At 34.7% G+C, this 19506-nt stretch overlaps 3 protein-coding genes across 3 annotated transcripts; 1 reads left to right on the top strand and 2 right to left on the bottom strand.

Annotated features, from left to right (window-relative positions):
• The first annotated feature begins 1404 nt into the window (after positions 1-1404).
• Positions 1405-6307, top strand: LOC116020613 (isocitrate dehydrogenase [NADP]-like). The gene is made up of 8 exons (XM_031261082.1): positions 1405-1782; positions 4585-4688; positions 4839-4907; positions 4995-5110; positions 5222-5256; positions 5515-5657; positions 5745-5867; positions 5947-6307. Exons 1-8 carry the CDS (start codon positions 1555-1557, stop codon positions 6023-6025), a joined length of 897 nt encoding a protein of 298 aa, XP_031116942.1. The 5' UTR covers positions 1405-1554; the 3' UTR covers positions 6026-6307.
• On the bottom strand, positions 6233-13251 carry LOC116020612 (uncharacterized aarF domain-containing protein kinase 1). The gene is made up of 16 exons (XM_031261081.1): positions 13027-13251; positions 12862-12945; positions 11997-12143; positions 11801-11871; positions 11376-11469; positions 10538-10615; positions 9434-9500; positions 8610-8695; positions 8431-8481; positions 8079-8126; positions 7841-7961; positions 7554-7734; positions 7216-7353; positions 7011-7123; positions 6725-6796; positions 6233-6634 (listed from the first exon to the last, which is right to left on the bottom strand). The coding sequence occupies exons 1-16, from the start codon at positions 13195-13197 to the stop codon at positions 6525-6527; spliced, it is 1632 nt and encodes a 543-aa protein (XP_031116941.1). The 5' UTR covers positions 13198-13251; the 3' UTR covers positions 6233-6524.
• Positions 13252-14875: 1624 nt separating this feature from the next.
• Positions 14876-16099, bottom strand: LOC116019270 (universal stress protein PHOS34). The gene is made up of 3 exons (XM_031259419.1): positions 15849-16099; positions 15503-15731; positions 14876-15234 (listed from the first exon to the last, which is right to left on the bottom strand). Exons 1-3 carry the CDS (start codon positions 16021-16023, stop codon positions 15150-15152), a joined length of 489 nt encoding a protein of 162 aa, XP_031115279.1. The 5' UTR covers positions 16024-16099; the 3' UTR covers positions 14876-15149.
• Positions 16100-19506: the final 3407 nt, after the last annotated feature.

Genomic DNA, 19506 nt, shown 5'->3' with positions numbered 1-19506 from the left:
CTTTTGTGTATTTGTGAGTTATTAAACCGGAGTTAGATTTTTTAAATGTATAATAAGACTATAAAATCTATCATCTAATGATTATATATATATATATATATATATAGAGGTCCACAATAGATTAGCAAAATCTTATCCAAATGAGAATCTGTCATTATACCATCTAATTCATAGCCACACGGGACCCAGATAAAAAGAGAAGACAAACCAAAAAATACACCCTCATCAAAACACAGACAAAAAGCTCACAAAAAATCTCATATTTCAACAGATCTGGGAGCAGGATAGGAGACAGATATGAAGGACAATAAGTTGACGCTCTTCAAGTCTATCATCAAATTCATTCTAACTCTTTTGTTCTTATCATTTATTTATGATAATGTAAAAGGAACTGTTTAGACTGATTTCTTTCTCATTTACTTGTTTCTCTATCTCTTTTGTGAAAAGATTAGCAAATTGTGTTGCCTAGCTACCAGTTAGCTGTTTCATACCATTCCTCCTCCAAACATAAATAATTCTGACCGTCTCAACTTCACAATAAGATTCTTACACTCCACCACCATAGGTTCCCTCTTTCTGGGAAAGAAAATAGAGCATTTGACAAAAATGAGAAGATTTTAAAACTTAGACAAAAGTGAAAAAAGTGAATTGTTGGTTAAGAATTTGAGGGGTTATTGCCTTTTTTGTGTTGATTTGATATGGATGAGACAAAAATGGGTAAGAATAAAAAGATGGACAAAACTATGTAAAGTACTATGTTCATTACCTTCTTCTTATTAGGGTTTTTGAGAAGAAGGTAATGAGCCTACCTTCTTTTAACAAAAAAAAAAAAAAAGCTGACATTGCTCACGTGAGGCGAGAGGAGCTGAGATGCTACATTTGATAATTATTATTATTATTATTATTATTTAATATTTAATATGGCTACATTTATTATTATTATTATTATTTAATATTTAATACGGCTACATTATTATTATTATTATATACGACTACAGTAGTCACAATTACGTTGTTATTTTTTTTGGCTATTATTATTATTAGTAACAGTTGATTCGCACTACTGATTCTGAAAGCGAAGATGAAGATGTTCTAAGTACCGCGAGTTCTGATTGTAAAATTCAGCCTATGTGATAAACATTATTTTTAGGATTATTTTAAGTAATCTTTTTATTATTAATTTGCTATAGTTAGATATTTGTATACCTATTTCTATTTATTATTGTTATAAGTAGCTTTGTTAATATCATTCAACTTTAGAGTTGTTTTTGTTATTAAATTTATTTCTTTATTACTTGAATTCTATTAGGAAAATAATTCTTTGATTATTTAATAAAATTATTATTATTATTATTATTCTATTTCATTTTGTTTATCATACGGAATTTTCTCTCGCGTGAGAAGTCCGAATTCACAGCAGCAGATGTTGACGCTAGGAATGAACGATTTTCTCTAAACATCCGGAATGCTACAAGTCTACAACGGAATGAGCGAAGTCATAGAAGGGGAAGAGAGCGGAGTAGTATAAATGGATGGCTTTTGCGAAGAGGACCAATGGTCAATTACCTCACCAAAAAGGATTGGTTCCGATTTCGCAGGTTCGGTCACAGCAGATGTTTCGTCGGCGGTGACGGAATTCTGGGTTTGAAGAATATGGGCGGTGCGATTTTCAATCCAGTGATTCTCTACGGCTTCAATTCTCCAGCAGCAAAAGTCTTGATTGGGCAAAGCAATCTATTTCTTGGTTCGGTGCACTGCAGATCTAATTGCATCACAATTACGGTTCTTCTTTATTTCTTGAATTGCTTTTTGTCATTTAGCAAATTGTAAATTTCCAATTGTGACTTGTGAAAGTATGCCACGTGGATCCTAAATTCCTAATTACATAGTTACTTGCAAAGCTTAATCATAGTGCTTAATACTCAGTTATATAGTGATGAGGTTTACTGCCGTTCATTGTTAATTCATTATTTGTTCCTAGTCTTTATTCCCTTGCTCTCTTGTCTCGTGATTATTTTACTTTCTCTCTTATTTTTTACCTTGCAACTTCATTTAGTTTAAACCATTTTGACTGTCCTTTGGTTTTCGAATCTTTTAAATTATTTGCAAGTTATTCAATTGCATTGTATCAATTCCCTATGGGTTCGACCCTTGCTTTTGCACACTATCACTACAACTGATTCGTGCATTTGCAAGGACATTAATTAAAATTGTCCATCACTATGCATTTTGATTTTATGTTGTTAATTAATATTTAATAAAATAACAATTATGAAAAACAAATTCAAAGTAATAAAAATTGGAAGGGTTGTGTACTAGTTAAATATAAAATTACGAAGGATGCTTATCAAATCGTATCAATTCTTTAATTGTTTTTTTGAAGATCTTATAATCACATATATTAAATAAATTAATGGTGTTTATATCTCTAATTAATTAATATATAAAGTGTATAGTAGTAAAGAAGTCTTAATTTTTTTTAATTTTTTTTTTAAAAAAAAAAAGAGTGAAAAGAAGGCAATTGCATTGCCTTCTTTGTGGCATTTTTTAGTCAAAGAAAAAAAAATAAAAGAAGGCATTCCAATTACCTTATTTTCAAATAGGGTTTTGAAAAGAAGGTAATGTCATTAGTACTTTACACATTTTTGTCTAGGGTTTTGAATCAACACATTTTTGTCCATATGATGTCAAATCCACACATTTAAAGCAATGACTTCTTTGGGGGATTAAAAGTGTATTTGGGAGATGCGTTTCTGTGTCAGAAATGCATTTGTTTTTATTTTTTTCTTCCACGTTGGCCACGGACTTGCGTCTCATGTTCTTGGGTGACCAACTTTTTTATTTTAATACATGAGACGACGTGCAAGAAGAAGAAGAAAAAAACAAACGCATTTAGAACAGAAACTGAGAAACGCATCTTCCAAACCCCTTTTTTCCACTTTTGTCCAAATTTTAACATCTCGTATTTTTGTCAAGGCGTCTATTTTTCTTCCCATTTCAGTCATGACCCCTTCTTCATGTACCCTTTTAAAATTTTCTGGTCAAGTGACATGTAGTGACTCTTTGAATTGAGAGATTATGATATCGAGTCTTAGTGAAAGCGTTATTAAATTTTAAGTCAGTAGTACACAACAACTAATAAAGTAATAATCATTTTCCATGTACCCCTTTAATCTTTTATAATAAAATTTCCGCCCCGTCAAAAGCCCTCCAACTTTGTAAGATTTACAAAACACTCCATGCATTTTTTTTAACCGTCACTAACTGCCTAGCTGGTCCAGCTCGAGTCATAGCTTACTTTGCTGACAAAAGCGGTGAATTGGACAAGAATATGGATGACTGAAAAGGTGGACAAGAATATGGATGAATTTACTTTTTGCTTGATTAAATATAGTGCATGTCAGACGTACGTATGTTGAGCGTATGGTATGTCTACGTATCTTTATAAGTATGTATGTATGTTGTGAATTGTGATGAAGAGCATATGTCTATAGAATTTAATATCATAATTTATACTACGTAATATTTTTAATTTAATAATAAATTTAATGTTTTAATAATAAAATAATAGGAAAATTATATTTTTCGTCTCTAAATTATAGGGTGATTGTAGAATTCGTCCCAAAGTTATGGTAATACTCACTTTTCGTTCCTAAGTTATCACGTAGCACTTTTCGTCCTTGAGTTATTCAAATTGCAAATTTTGTCCCTAAGTTATCATTACGTTGCACTTTTTAATCGAACCTTTTCGGTCACTGCCAATTTTTTTGACGATGAGTCGTTTAGGGAAAATATGACAATATAATTATTTTCAAATATTAAAAACAAAATGGACGTGACGATTTATACAATTATCTTGATACAAAGCAATTGTTCAACCTAGACGAATGTTTTATATAGAGTTAATTCTCCGCAATCGTCTAAAAGACACTGTTTTGTTTTTTGACAAATGGAGATCGAAATCGTCTACAATAGTTTCACTCGGATTGCAATCGTCCACAACAGTGCCACGCGCTATTGTTATATCAGTCGATTGCCCTCCACTATAAATTCAAGCTTTTGCTTTTGCCTTCCAGTTTACCATACCGTTGATTGCCCTCCACTATAAATTCAAGCTTTTGCTTTTGCCTTCCAGTTTACCATACCGCCACTCACGTTCAGGTATTTGCCCGACCCCGTCACTTGTGGGAATCAAACCCGAATTCTCCCAAAATTCTCCCCATAAAGGGAAGTAAATTATCTTAAGGATTTCTTTAAAAACAAAACTTTTTTGAACTTATTTTTTTTCTTCAGATCACTTTCTTCAGTTTTTCCCCAATTGGACAAAATTATGTAATTGAGCTTTGTACGGGTAGGGAAGGAATTTGCAGTTGTGTACAAAGCCAAGCATGTATTCAACTTTGTACTATATATATAATATTATAATAGAGCTTTGTACGGTACATGTGTATATTGATAAAGTGAATGCAGCTTTGTACTGTATATGTGTACGGTACATGTGTATATTGTTAGTAAATGTTTTCGGGAGCTTTAAGCCAGAAACGGTTTTGGTGTAGGCTTACATTTTACTCTTTTCTTTTGCAGTCTATTCGTGCTTTTGCTGAAGCTTCGATGGCAATGGCATACCAGAAGAAATGGCCTCTCTATCTAAGCACTAAAAATACAATCCTTAAGAAATATGATGGAAGGTATAAGTTGTTTGTTAAACAACATTTCATTTTGATTGGCATTTTATTGCCCATTTGGAATATATATTTTCAAATACTCATGCTAGTTTATTTTACTTTGTTTTGTCCATTTTCATATTTTCTTCCTTTAGTAATCTCTAACATGTGAAGGTTCAAGGACATATTTCAAGACGTTTATGAAGCACAATGGAAATCACGGTTTGATGAAGCTGGAATATGGTGAGTAGTCATAATTCTTACTTTTAAGAACCGGTTCTTGCAATCTTCTAACGTCGACAATGACTGTTATACACATGGATCTTTTAGGTATGAACACCGTCTCATCGATGATATGGTTGCTTATGCATTGAAGAGCGATGGTGGTTATATATGGGCATGCAAGAACTACGATGGAGATGTGCAGAGTGACTTCCTAGCACAAGGTATGCACAATCATACTTGTTTCTCATGCCATATTCTAGTCTTATTCTGAAAGTTTTAGTGATGACTTTTTTCTTTCTTTCTTTTTGTTTTTGGGAACTCTCTTAAAACAGGTTTTGGATCTCTAGGTTTGATGACATCAGTCCTGGTATGCTTTATTTTTGAGATGCTATTGCCTATTAGTGTCAACTACATTTTTAATCATAGCATATATTGAATGTCCTTTCTGCATAATCACTTTGTTGAGTATTTTTGTGTCAACATGTTATCTCTTTGTACTCTCTGTAATTTCTCACAGTTATGTTATCACATTATAAGATACACTTTGAAAGGCACTATTCAAATTCTCTAATAGCTTAAAGGTAACCTTATTCTGGATTCTGAGTGGTTTATGGGATGCATTTAGATTTGCCCAGATGGGAAGACTATTGAGGCGGAAGCTGCACATGGAACTGTTACACGCCACTACAGGGTTCATCAGAAAGGCGGTGAAACCAGCACAAACAGCATTGCCTCAATCTTTGCTTGGACTCGAGGATTAGCACACAGGTAACTTGTTTTTTGAGCATTGACTAATGCAAGTAGTTTGTTTTGTCGCTGAATTATTGATACTAAGGAACATTGATACGTGAACAGAGCAAAGTTGGACAGCAATGACAGACTCTTGGATTTCACTGTGAAGCTTGAAGCAGCATGCATCGGTGCTGTGGAGTCTGGAAAGATGACCAAGGATCTCGCTCTAATCATTCACGGATCCAAGTTTGTGCAGCCTCTTACAAAGCTGTATTATTCGTACAGAGTATAAATTTATAATAATATTGCTATATGGATTCTGCAGGCTTTCAAGAGATCAGTATCTGAATACTGAAGAATTCATTGATGCCGTGGCAGATGAGCTGAAAGCCAGACTCTCTTGAAAGCACAGCCATAGAAGTATGTATGTATATTGCTATTGTATTTTCTGCCTAAAGTGCTAGAACCTTTATTAATACTGCCAATGTTAAATCTAATCATTTTTACCACCTGGTAACGATGATTATCCGTGTTTTATCCCTAATATTTGGGTCTAGGTCAGGCATGTACCTGTGGAAAAATGGATTGCAATATATGCTGGTAAAATGATGTTAAGTCAGGAGGAAAAGGCTGAGGATTCCATTCTTTCTGCTGCATTCTTTTTGAATTTGATTTTCATGCTTTAAGAGAAACAATATCTAAATAACCTTTGTCAATAATTTGACACGCTAATATTTGTAAACACGCTATAAGATATTGCCTACGGTTTATAACTTACAGGACATATTTTAGATTTAGAGGTACCTCACTACCTCATGCATGGGATTGGGAATGCTGCTTTCTCCAGCTTGCTAGATAACAGCAAGAAAATCCCAGTCTTGGAAGCCAATTCCCTGATTATGTTCAGGGAAATGCATATCTTACTGCACTGCTTGCTGAGGAAAGCAAATGTTTGAATGTTTTGGCTGTCATGTGTTGGGTGTTGTCTATCCAAGAAATGATATCCAATAATGCTGGAAAAAGTGAAAAAAAAAAATTTGAGTTTATTAATTTGTGTTTTGAGGAGATGCTTATAGTATTCCAGTTATGCATGACATTCTTACCGAAAAGTAACCTCAGTTGAATGTATCGAATCCCAGCCTTGAATCTAAAGTAGACCGCTCCAATAGCAGAATCTGAAAGGAAAACAAGCTACTTCAATCAGAAATGCCATCAGTATCTGTATGACAAGCTGCAATAACTAAATAAGGGAAGGAAACGACAAAGTATTAAAAAAAAAAAAAAAAAAGCTAAACAAATAGAAATGAAACTCCTATGATTCTTTTAGTTTCATTGCTAACATATAGAAATAAAAGTCGCGCTAACATATATTGATATATTGAAGCTTACCAGATGTGGAATCAGGCTTCAAAGAGAGACCATGCAGTGCATACTTAGCATATGCCAGTAATCGATCTCGCTGGGAAGCACCCAACTTGCTTATCAAAGATCTTAGGAGCCCACTGAAAAAAAAAAAATAGGAATAAGCAGACAATAATTGATACGAAAAATACTTTGCAGTGTGAATCTCTGGAACTACAAAAGGAGTTCTTACTCAGCTCGTAATACAGTAAGAAAGTCATTGGGTAGTGATTCCATAAAGGAAGATATATCTTCCATTCTGAGAGACTTCAATTCCTGATTTAGGTTCTTTTTTTCTTCAGCTGACATTCCCCTCCAAAGTGATGATTTACTGTTATAAAGGCAATGGGAGGAATTATTTGTCAGTTTTCAATTGTCAACAAAATTCCATTTGCCAGGTACCAAAATTAATTTCTTAATTCAATTTTAATCTGACAAGCCAACAAAAGGATTTCATGTGAAGCACATTTTTATAAGTTTTTGAAGATCTGTCTTTTCCATGGTAATGAGATACACAGTCAAGAACATCACCTGTCAATTGTTCTTCCTGTAAATATGACAGGGAAGTATCTTGAATACCTCCCAGCACCAAAATATTCCCCCAGCTGTTGGATTTTGTTTGAATCCTTGAATATTAAAGCCTCCCATAATTGGCAGTAATTCAATCTGAAAGCTTCATCCAATTCCTTGCAAATCCCAAAATCCAAAAGAACTGCATTTACAGAAGTTACTGCTAAAGAAATACAGGAGGGCATTTCTAAATTGTTCATTGATCAGGGAGCAAAGTGAAGATTTAAAGACTGTCCACAAAAACATACCTAGAGAGAAACCATTCCTTCCTTCCGGAGAAACTAGCACATTACCAGGATGTAGATCACCATGCAGAAAACCATGGACAAATATCATTTCTGATAAGGCCTCTGCTAAGGCCTTTCCAACCTACAGCATCAAAGATGGGAAATTAGAGCGGCTGAAGCAAGCAAGAACCTTAAGAGAGTAAAGACAAGGTCCATACTGTCTCAAGCAATGGGTAAGAAATGGGAGAGATAAGACCACCTTAGATGGACTAATTCCCATTTGCTTCAAAAACTCCAAGTCATCGACCTGGAAGCTAAAAGTTTCCTGTTACTGGCACATTTCTGATGGGGTAGTTGAACAAAAAAAATTGACAACAAATAATAGATGAAGTTTCAGAAGCTAAAGCATCTCAGTAATGTCGTTAGAAAAGGAGTAACAAAACTATCTTCAGAAGATTTACAAGTATTATATGAATGAATGATAGTAGATTTCCTAACATATGGCAAGAGGCAAAACCTAAATTAATGTTTCATACTGCTTATATAAAGAACTTTGAGCCAACATCACATGTGCATACCACATGCAACCAAAAGCAGGCAGAACAGTGTACCTTATGTCCTTCACAGAACTGCATTGTCAAAACATTTCTTGTTGTGAAACCCTGTATATGGTTAAAAAGTTTGCAGATACAATAAGCAGAGAACAGAATATATCTAAAGAACTGAGAAATGGTAAAACCAAAAAAAAAAGTCTGAAATTGCCAATGATGATAGTATTTCGCTGTCATACCCAAAAAACATGGGGAATCCTAACCATGCTGTTGTTTTTGAAGTTCTTGTACATTCTCTCTAAGTTCTTAGCCTCTTCAGTGAAATCTGTAGAGCAACCATTTCATGATTACAGAATAGAAGTTCTTCAATGCATTGCTCAAAAGTCGCTAAAAAACATTCATCTCCAAGAAATCTCATAATAATTATGATAAATACAGGCATTATTTCTGCATTCCTACCGCCACACTCCAAGTATGAAGGGAAAACTGTGTAACGCTGAGAAAGGAAACAGAACTATAAATGACAAACAAAATAAAAACATATGAATTACTTGTGGGCTTGTGGCAGGATGTGTGAGATTGAAAAACTATAGGCTTTGCCACCTCTAGGCCTATAAGTGAGCTTTGGAAGAGAAAAAAAAAATTTGCTAACTAATTACATGCATTTTGGCACTCAATTCCAATAACTTGTTTTGTTCTGATAAAGTGTTTATCTCTAATTCCACTCAATTTCTTCCACTATATCCTTATAAAACTTTGGAGTTGAAAACCCAAAAGAAATTCTTGGAGTGAAAAAACTTTGATTGATTTCATGTGATAATCAAACAGTCAAATAGGTTTTACTTTCACTAAACATGAAATTCCAAGTGTAAAGATCAGAAAAGAAGGAAATCTTAGTGTTTGAGGAAAAAACCAGAGATAGTTGTAAACTTGTAACCACATTCAAGGTAAAAATAAAATAAAACGGAAGTAAAAATAAACAGACATGAATAAACAAATTGAAGAGAGCTACCAACATATGCAAAATTTAAAAGAATAATCATCACGATAGAATGTCACATACCAAGCTCAGAAGTAATAGATTTCTTAAATTCTAATACCAGCCACTCAAACCTGCATTCTGGGAAAAACTGAAGAAAGAATAAAATGGCAAGTTATTGAGTAGAGGCCAAAGGGGAGAATCTGCAACTACTAATACTAAATCACTGCGACTGATATTTGAAAGGAAGCATGGGAAAGCATCTCAACCTAAAAATAAAAAATTAAAAAGAAAATAGAAAATAGAAAGTCAAGAGTCAAAGTGATGGAACTACCTAAGTTAAAAGTCATTCACAAAAAGCATATTTAGCACATTCATCTACAGCAGAGTTAAAACTGGGTAATACATAATCCTAGGTCATCAATCCATCACTTATCAGTTAAAAATGTGTTGTTCTGCTGAAATCAAATGGATTTTGCTTTTGCATGTTAGTTGTATCATATCAGATTGATTACCTATGCCCAACAGAAAAGCTTGGTTGGAAGAGCAACCATCCCAAGCAATAAGTGGCATTATTAAACAGATGGAGGGAGAGAAGGAACTTCCTCATCAAAGATGCTCACAGTAAGAAAAGGTAATGAACTGAAGCAAGCATGCAAATCCAATACTACTTTATACAGACCTGATACTACAAATCCTATCATGAGTGTACACTGTGCCCAATTATTGTTGCTAATCCAGTGTAACACAGTATTTTAAGGCTTGTTATAGCTTATGTTTCTATGTAGTCTAGTCATTACAGATCCACAGCATGTGGTAACAAGAACTATATTTATAGGGAGAACAGAGAGCTAGAAAAGGCATTATTACCATGATCCTGGGCACCTTGAGCTTTTATATCCCTTTCATTACAATTTGCAGAAATAATGTGACAGTTTATAGAGTATCACAAGTAAGAAGTCCTGAGCTTTAGCAGGTAATGTATATAGAGGAAAAGAAGAGGGACAAAAAGATTAAAATAGGCATGGCCTGAAATGAATAAGTATTCAATTTAGTAAGCGGGCCGCAGGTCAAACTACTTTCGCTTGCATTTATGTCCTAAAAAATTGAGATATAATAATGAACAAGTGGATGACATAAAATATTTAAAGAAACCAAATCAGTAGGCAGAAATACATTAATTTATACCCATGCAACAGATTTTGAGAGAAAAGACATTGTCGCAAGGTCAAATTTCATCTGGTACTCCAGTCCTGGATATTGCACCTGCAATTGATATGACACCAATGACTAACATACACAACTTGTACACAAGCATATTCAATGTGTAAGCAGAACTTAAAATGCAAAAAGATTATCATAGCATCCTTGTTTCAACTGTAGAGTGTTAGTATATCTGTATATGTGAACACAAGGATATAAACCAAGTAAACAAGACTTATGGCAACACACCTATGGTCAACAAACCATTGCAAGCTAGAATAAATTTGATATGATATTATTTGTAGTTTTACAGAGTAGAAATTTATAATATTGATATATGGACTCCGTAGGCTTTCAGGAGACCAATATCTGGATACTGAAGAATTCATTGACGCCATGGCAGATGAGCTGAAAGCCAGGCTCTTGAAAGCAAAGCCATAGAGGCATGCATATATATTGCTTTAGTGTTTTCTGTCTTGAGTGCTAGAACCTTTATTAATACTGCTTTTAGTGAATTCAAATGTAAATCTAATCATTTTTACCTATCTACTCCCTTACACCATTAGTATAAACCTCAATCATTAGTGAGATAGAAAGTAGTGCGACTTTATGAAGATTAGTGAGAAAACCCCAAAAACCTCTTGTATGCTATAGAATAAATGAAAAGAAAGTGAAAGAGTTTTATCAAACAACTAATATACTGGAAAAGAAAAATGATTTCTCAAAGCTGTTGGACTGAAAAAGAAAATTTAAAATAAATGCAATAAAAGGTTAGCCAAAAATTAATGGAACTTCAAGCATAAATTATACCCAATTTACAAACCTTGACAGCCACTTCTTGATGATCTCTCAACAAAGCATGGTGTACTTGAGCAATAGAGGCAGCTGCAAATGGTTCCTCATCAAATGAGAAGAATCTGATTCCAATGAACAACACAAGTCACTATGACCATCTTGGCAGAACAATAAGCAGATTCTGTCTGAGCAGTTATATTTAATCAACTTTCTTATGTCACTTTCATACAATATATATTTTCTCATTCCTTGATTCTTCATCACTGCTTCCGCCTAACTAGCGGGTGGTTGTTATTCTCCACCCGCAAGGCATTTGGATCTTTCAAACTCAACAAAATTTATTAATGAATAAAGGAGGCAAGGACAGAAAGCACATGACGATAGTGAAGCAGATTTGGAGATAGAAAAGTACATGATAAGTTCATAAAATTTCCCTACTTGATGGTAACTTACATATCTGATAAATTTGGACCCAGATTGTGGATCAGTACTTCCTTGATGGATTCAAAAGGACAAGGAACAGCCTAAAGCATTATTAGTTACAAGTCAGCAAATGAAAGAAAGTAAACGAGCATGAATCATAAGCTTTGTCAAATATGGAGCAAAAGAAAATGTATAGATATAAGTTTTGTTTGTGTGTAGTACCAACCTGGTCTTGCAACGAAGAAAGAATTGATGAGTATTCTTTTGGAACTTTCCTCACACGCACAGCTGCAACAAACTGACCAGCTTTAACATAAACACCTTTGTTGGCTTCACATAGTCTCAAAATTCTCTTTGCGGACCGTAGATGTACCTAAAACCAAGGAGACTAAAGATTCAGTAAAAGATGAATGTGCAGTCAGTGTACATCCACAGTCTGCCTAATGCACAAAACAAAAGCTTGAGGGAACCACTTCAAATTGAACTCATAATATCCTTCAGTAAGTGCCATATTCTGACAAAAGTATTTTCAAGAACAAACTCTGATTTGACCAAAATTTTCAAGAATCAAGACATGAATGTATCTTCTATTACAGTACTAATTGATTTATATCCTTATCAGGAAAAGTAATTATGGTACAAATAAATATAAAAGCAACACCTAGAAAGCTTCCTGGGATTGATTTTGAGTCAGTGGAATGATATTTTCATCGCAACCAAAATAACAAATAATTCACATCGTACAATTCACCAGCTTATGAGAAATTCTGGTTAATAACCATTATGACACTCCTTCAAATGCTTCATACAAATATATTTTCAGCTAATATGACTGCAGTTCCGTTGAAATCCAATTACGAATGAAGATTGAGAAATCAAAGTGCAAAACAAAACAACAATAGCCTTAAGCCATTTGCCAGTTGAATCTGTTTCACAGTACAGAGTCATTCAAATCCAATTACCACAATTTATGTTCTTATAACAGTCATCTTTATTATTGAAGTAGCATTTCAGCTGCGATAATTTCAGAGGAATATACACCGCACACCACCACTACATTTCTACCATTTCAAGAGAAATTTGAATGCTACCTCAGAAGCCACGCGCAAATACTCCTCACTATTCTGAGTCAAGCCGTGCAAAGAGTAAACGTAGTCAACCACATTTGAAGTAATCTAACAAATAGAAATGTTAAACGTAAGAATTGGAGAAGGATCGATTGCTTGCGAGCTTGCGAAATTGGTATAGAATCGTACTGTGCAAAGAGCGCGGGAGGACCGAACTACGCCGTTGATGAGAGGGGAGTTTGTGGAAGAAGGGAGGAAGTTAGGGTTTAGGGTTTGGAATGTGACGGCTGCGCCGCCCAATCCCGCGACGGCGATCAGGTATTTGCCTTGAAATTTAAACATGCGAGGCCAAGGCCTCATGGCTGCCGGTCTAATGACTGCTCTGAATTTCCGGCTATTGCACACTTGAACAGTTGAACTACTGGAAACTTCTAACAGCTCGTTTGGCGGGGAAACTAAATTGGCTCCAAAATCCAAATTAAGGCATCGATTAACGGTTGAAATTAACTCTTATAAAATTAACTCTTACATTATTGGATAGTTAGAAGTAAAATTATTGAAAATGAGAAGAAAATAAATAATATAAATATTAAAATGCATTTATGTACTAATAATAATGATAATAATAATAAAGTAAAAATTTGTTATTTTTTCTTTCATTTTGACTACTAAATTCTACTATCTCCGTCCCATTTTGTTTGTCTGATTCGGTTAACGAGACTTGACTGAAGTTATTTTTAATTCAAATTTTCATAATATTAAGTTTAGTATTAGTATATAAAATTTATATATTTAGAAACTACATTAAAAGTAGTCTTTTTTTTTAATACTTCTAACTCTATTAGAATGGCACAAGAGTCCGTACTCGACTGAGACTCGAACCCATCACCTCCCATATAAAAAGAAGGGTTTGATGTCACCGGACCAAGGTCCTTGGCTAACCACAAACTAAGAGGTCACTTAATCAAATAATAGAATTGTACATGTCAAAAAATTATGTTGTACTTGAATTACAACTACTCTGTACAACCTACCAAATAGGATGTTAATCACTTTAATTTTAAAAAAACACACCCAAGGATAAAAAATTATACATGCACTTGATAGGTTACCTAATCACACCAAATGAGTTATAAAATAATAGGTGCAAGATGGAAAAGAACATGAGATAATGTCACATGAGGTATTTCGAGTATAATGATTTTGTCACGTTTAATGTTAAATTTCATGATCCTTCGACTTTTAAATTTAATCATTCGTGGTCCAAATTGATCACCCGTAGTCTTTCAACTTTTGAAATTTAATTAGCCATGATCCTCTTGAAATGATCATGGTTGATTAAAATTTAATAATTAAAGGATTATAAGTGATTAACTTTTATCACGAATGATAACAATTTGAAAGTTGAATGCATAAGTGGTCAATTTAAAAATTAGAACTAAACATGTTAAAATTACTATTATACTCAGAAGCCCTCATAATTACTATTATACTCGGAAGCCTGATATTAACTATATATATATATACCAACATAGATATGGAAGCCAGTGCGGGGAGGTACCTTAGCCTACCCACGCTTATATATATTTATGATTATGATTAAAATTGCAAATTAGTTATTGTCCCACATCCATACAATTTTTGCAAAATGCATAAATGAAATTAGTTTTCATTATTTGCGCGATTACAAGTGCGGGGAGTAATGTGAGAGTGAAAATATATCTCCATCTTCGCTCCATTGAGGTTTCTAAATACACATCGACGCCCATATATGATATATTCATATAGCTAGTTTAATGCCCGTAAGGGCAGCCTGAGTGGCAAGACCAAGACGCTCGCGGCCGTGAGGTCCTGAGTTCGAAACCGTCTGCCACCCGGGTTTGACCCGGTCAGCTATGGGCAACCTAGGCTAGTTAACCTCCTTGTGGTCCTTTGCCGGCTAGGATCACAGGGCGAGGGTTTACTCACATACTCGGAAGAGGAGTGGGGTTTGCCTCGATAAACCCAATATAGCTAGTTTAATCAACTCATAGTAAAGTTACACAATAACAAATTAGTATAATGAAATATACTGAAAATGAAGGATACAAAATATATAGATTCAAACAAGCAAGAAATAGAAAGAATTTCTAGAAAACCATATAAAACACAAGTACAAAATTTGAAGAAGGAAGGATACATAAGAGGCTTTACACACAAAAGTTTACAAGATATATTTATGATACATGAATCTTGATTTGATGAGTTGCTTTATATCTGCGATTCCTGCTATTTGGAACTACCTTAGCGCTTGGATGGTTCTTTCACGACCGTTAGCGCTTGGATGGTTCTTTCACGACCGTCACCGGACACGTAGCATTTTGCACCACGTAGTTACTCACACTCCCAAGCAACACCCTGTCCATATATACAAATACACACCACCCTTCATTGTCAATAATGTTTGTTAACTGTTTACGTGTATACTGAACATGAAATATGTACTTTATGGAATCAAATGTTGTATATTGGACGAGATCCATATAGTGCAATGTGAAACATGTGTATTATGGAGATGAATTCTGTATTTTATGAAATCAAATTTTGTATAGTGAACCAGATCCACGTTGCAGTGTAATCCCTAATACAGATATTAATTGCCTTAAATTAAAGTGTGGTTTAGTACCTCTTAAGGACTCCTAAACCTCTGCTTCCAAGCACAAGAGAATCAAGCTTGAGTTGATCCACAGCATCACATATCTTCTCCCTTGCATCTCCCCAGTATACCTTAGCCACCACCACAACCTTTTTCTGCTTCGACACAGTATCAAGCATGTCGAGAACCTCAGGGTCAGGGGTGAGTCCATACTTCTTAGACACATCGAGCTCTCTAAACTCCACCAGAGGAATCAAGGCTGCAAATTAAAGGATCGATCAGATCAGCACCGCAGTGCAGAGACAAGCTAGCAAGAAACAAAAATGGAATTGAATTGAAGATGATGAAATTAGGGGTTTGGAGAGCGAGCACGTACGAGATCCAGTGTCCTCGAAGAGCTGCTTGTTGGTTGGGTCGGCTTTGGGGGAGACGACGTGGATGATGACGATTCGATCACCTTCATCTATCAGATTTTCAATCGCCCATTTCAGAGCTGATTTGCTTGTTGCAGAGTAGTCCATGGCTACTCCAACCGAGCGCGCCTTCGCCATTTCTTCTTCTTTCTTTTTGTTATTTGTTCTTTCTCCGATCCAGGGACGACTGACTTATATAGAGCAGAAAATAGCTGCGTAGAATGAGCCTAGAAGGAACTAGAAACTTGCCAGAATTTATACTCTAGACTAGATGGTTATTTCACATGGAGCCCCTCAACTTCCTGACAATTTCACTTTCGCATATGTATTTTCGTTAAGGGCATTTCTAAATAGTAGAGGCTGTAGAGTTTTTTTTTTGGGTTGGTTTTGAAGAACTTTTGTAAGTGTTATTATGAAAGAGAATAAAAATAATTAATTAAAAAAAAAAGAAGGGTCATAAATAGGGCAAAAAACGTGTCCACTGGATGCACTTGTGATTCTCGTGCAAGAGACAGGCAATTGGCATTAATTTGTGACGGGCCCCACTTTATGCAAAGAACTCCATATTTACAAAAGCAATTTTTATCTTTTCTCACATACCTCTCTCTTCATGTTGACATAAATTTTATTAAAAAAAGTTATGTACACATGGCCCCTGCCAGACTTTTTGTAAACCAACACACATTCTTATAATTTTTGCATGGTTTCCTTTTTTAATCTATTCTCGTATACGTGCGTACATGGAGACTAATGTGGTTATATTATATATGAGAAACTAATGAAAATAAATGGGTTTCAGGTGTTATTATACAAACCTTTGAGGGTATTGGTGAAATTATCCATGTAATGTCTAGAACTTTGAGCAAGCTGTATGCGTGTTGAGATATTATTAATTGGAATGTTGGTTCCTTCTTATCTTTCTTTATTAATAAAATTTTAAAAGAAAAAGAGGTCGTAATGATTATATGAGAAGACAACGTGTCATACGGTTATGTGTGGGGACAAGTTTTGAGATTCTCCAAATGAAAATACCGTGGTATATTTACTCCGAACATTTACTCTATACTCTCAGATTTTTATGTACATAACTTTTCAGATTTTTATGTACATAACTCTTTTTAACCAATAATTTCGGTTTGAGCCTCGGTGGACTTTTTGTGCTTCAAAAAATTAATGACCACTTAAGTTTGAATATTTAATTAAACTTTTTTTAATGTTGAATAGTTTAATTGCACCTTTAGGTAAAGTTTAAGAGTTTATTTTGACCATTTTTTCTAATTAAATAATTATAACAATTTATAATTATGTTATGTTTTAACATATATAACTAGTACGGAGTAAATTTTATTATGGGTATATAACATATAAGTAATTTAAATATTATTATCAAATAATAATAAGTAGTGGGTATCCATCTGGATAGTGAATGTAGCCATATATGCCACGTAAATATATATAGAGTTATGATGAATTATTGGATGATTGATGCAATAATTAAACACATACTCAACATCAAATATCTTTTCAACGTAAATAATAATACTGGATATGGATGGCAAACCACTTAAACTAACCAGTATGTATGGCAAATAGTTTGGCTGTCCAATAATCACTAAGCTAAGCTAGCTAATTAGTATTATTATATTGAGGAAGGCACTAATAAAGGGTGGCTGAAGTTTTAGATGATGCTTTATATTTTCATGTGACCAGTTGAACAGCTTATTTGTTCATAATGCTTCATTTTATCACATGATGCTGCATTTCTCCTTCTCAATGCTCTTCTCAATGCTCTCTACCTTGTGGTGAGGAGGAAGGAAAGAGGAAGGAGGAGTTTGAAGTGATTTCAATAATAATCCTTCTCCTACCACCTCATCAAGAAGCTTTACAAAACCACTTCCCACATTTGTGGCTTGGAAGCTTTTTCCATACTCAACACAACCGCAGGTGTGAAGAAACTTTGAATTTGGAACTTCTCCATCAATGTAACCAATAATAACAGGGATTCCTCGGTCACGGTGAAGGTCAAAGTGAGGATACAAAGTCGAAGAATTTAACACTTGTGATTCGTCATCATTAGCCGCCTTACGTCGGGGTTCGACTGAAACAATAATCTCCAGTGCAACTGCCATATAGAGCCCTAAAACACAAAGTTCCGGGCAAGTCTCAATAGGGCAAATAAAATCAATTGCTTGGTCCTTAAATACAACTGTTGTGTTTGGGAATTCCCGACCAAGCAACCACAACAAGAAATTACAGGATACTGGACGGTCTGAGCCTGAGCCTGAGGTAACCACCAATGCATCGGAGTCTCCCCATAATTCCTTTCTGCATTTCCTCCACTTTGAATACAAAAGTATCGACCTCTGTTTAATCTCAATTCCAAGCTTATTGGCATCGTCTTCATTGCTATTGCTATTGCTAGTCCCTGCAGCCTCATCATCATCTAAGTAGGAATTAATAATATTCTTCATTTCCTTGAGCACAGAAGATTGATTATAATTTTCCAACTGGTCCATGGCGTGGATTGCGTCTTCTCTTAGTCCCAAATACGTAGACAAAAGAATATCTTGTTTGTAAATTCTCGATGATTTGTGAGTCGTCGTCTCATCAACAATTCCAATCAGCTTCTGCACTCCGGGATCCACATCCACAATCATGTACTGATCAAAATCATCCAAAACTTTGGATTGGATAATCATAAACCCCACCCACCCCCCCCTGTCAATACATCCAACCCTTATAATACTGCAAAAACCAAAACTACACCGTCTTGTATTCTCAATAATAATCCTATCCAACTTGGAAACCCCTTCCTTAGGCTTAGTAAGTTGTACAGAAACCCCAATATTCATCGTCGTAACGTAGCCTCTCAAATTATGCAGCGCGGAGAAGCTCTCCGGGGTATTACACAGAAAGAAAATCCTGGATCGGGTGAACACGGCCGTGGTTCCGGCAACATCTTCGCCCAACAGCCATAAAAGAAAGTTTCGGGACCTTAAATTGGGGTGTGCCTGCGCCTGCAATTTATGCGTGCTCACCAATATGATATCGGAGGATCCCCAAAGCTCTTCATGGCTCATTCTCCAGGAAGAGAAGAAATCTCTCAACCGCATCTCGAATGCCTCTCCTGTGATGATCATGGTTGTGTTACGTTTAATTAGTATTCTTGCTATTGCTAAATTGCTTATAAATTGCTATGCACCCACAACAAAAACTCAGTATATATATATATATATATATATATGAAACAAACAGTAGAGTAGAGTGGACGTGAAATGTGTGGTTCTCCGATCCGTTCAATCCGTCGTGACTAACTCCATTTGCTTCTCATCCAGATTGGCTTCCTCCTTAAGTAGGACTCTATTCATTTATTTATTACTTTTGTAAATACAATACCGGTTATATATATATATATTTTTTTTTTCTTCTATAGTTACGGGATTATTTTCGTAATTAAAAATAAATAAAATGAAATGTGTTTTTAATAATGCCATGCTTGACTTGCGAAATAAATTTTTAATTCTCAAAATAAATTGTAAGGGAATAAAAATGTTATTCCATAAGGAATGTTATAGACAAGGAATAGAATAAGATTTATGTTCATTGAAGAAATACACCTTA

Source organism: Ipomoea triloba, chromosome 5, assembly GCF_003576645.1.
Source record: "Ipomoea triloba cultivar NCNSP0323 chromosome 5, ASM357664v1".
Lineage (NCBI taxonomy): Eukaryota > Viridiplantae > Streptophyta > Magnoliopsida > Solanales > Convolvulaceae > Ipomoea > Ipomoea triloba.
Note: the sequence above shows the minus strand (reverse complement) of the source record. Positions and strands in the feature narration are given on the sequence as shown.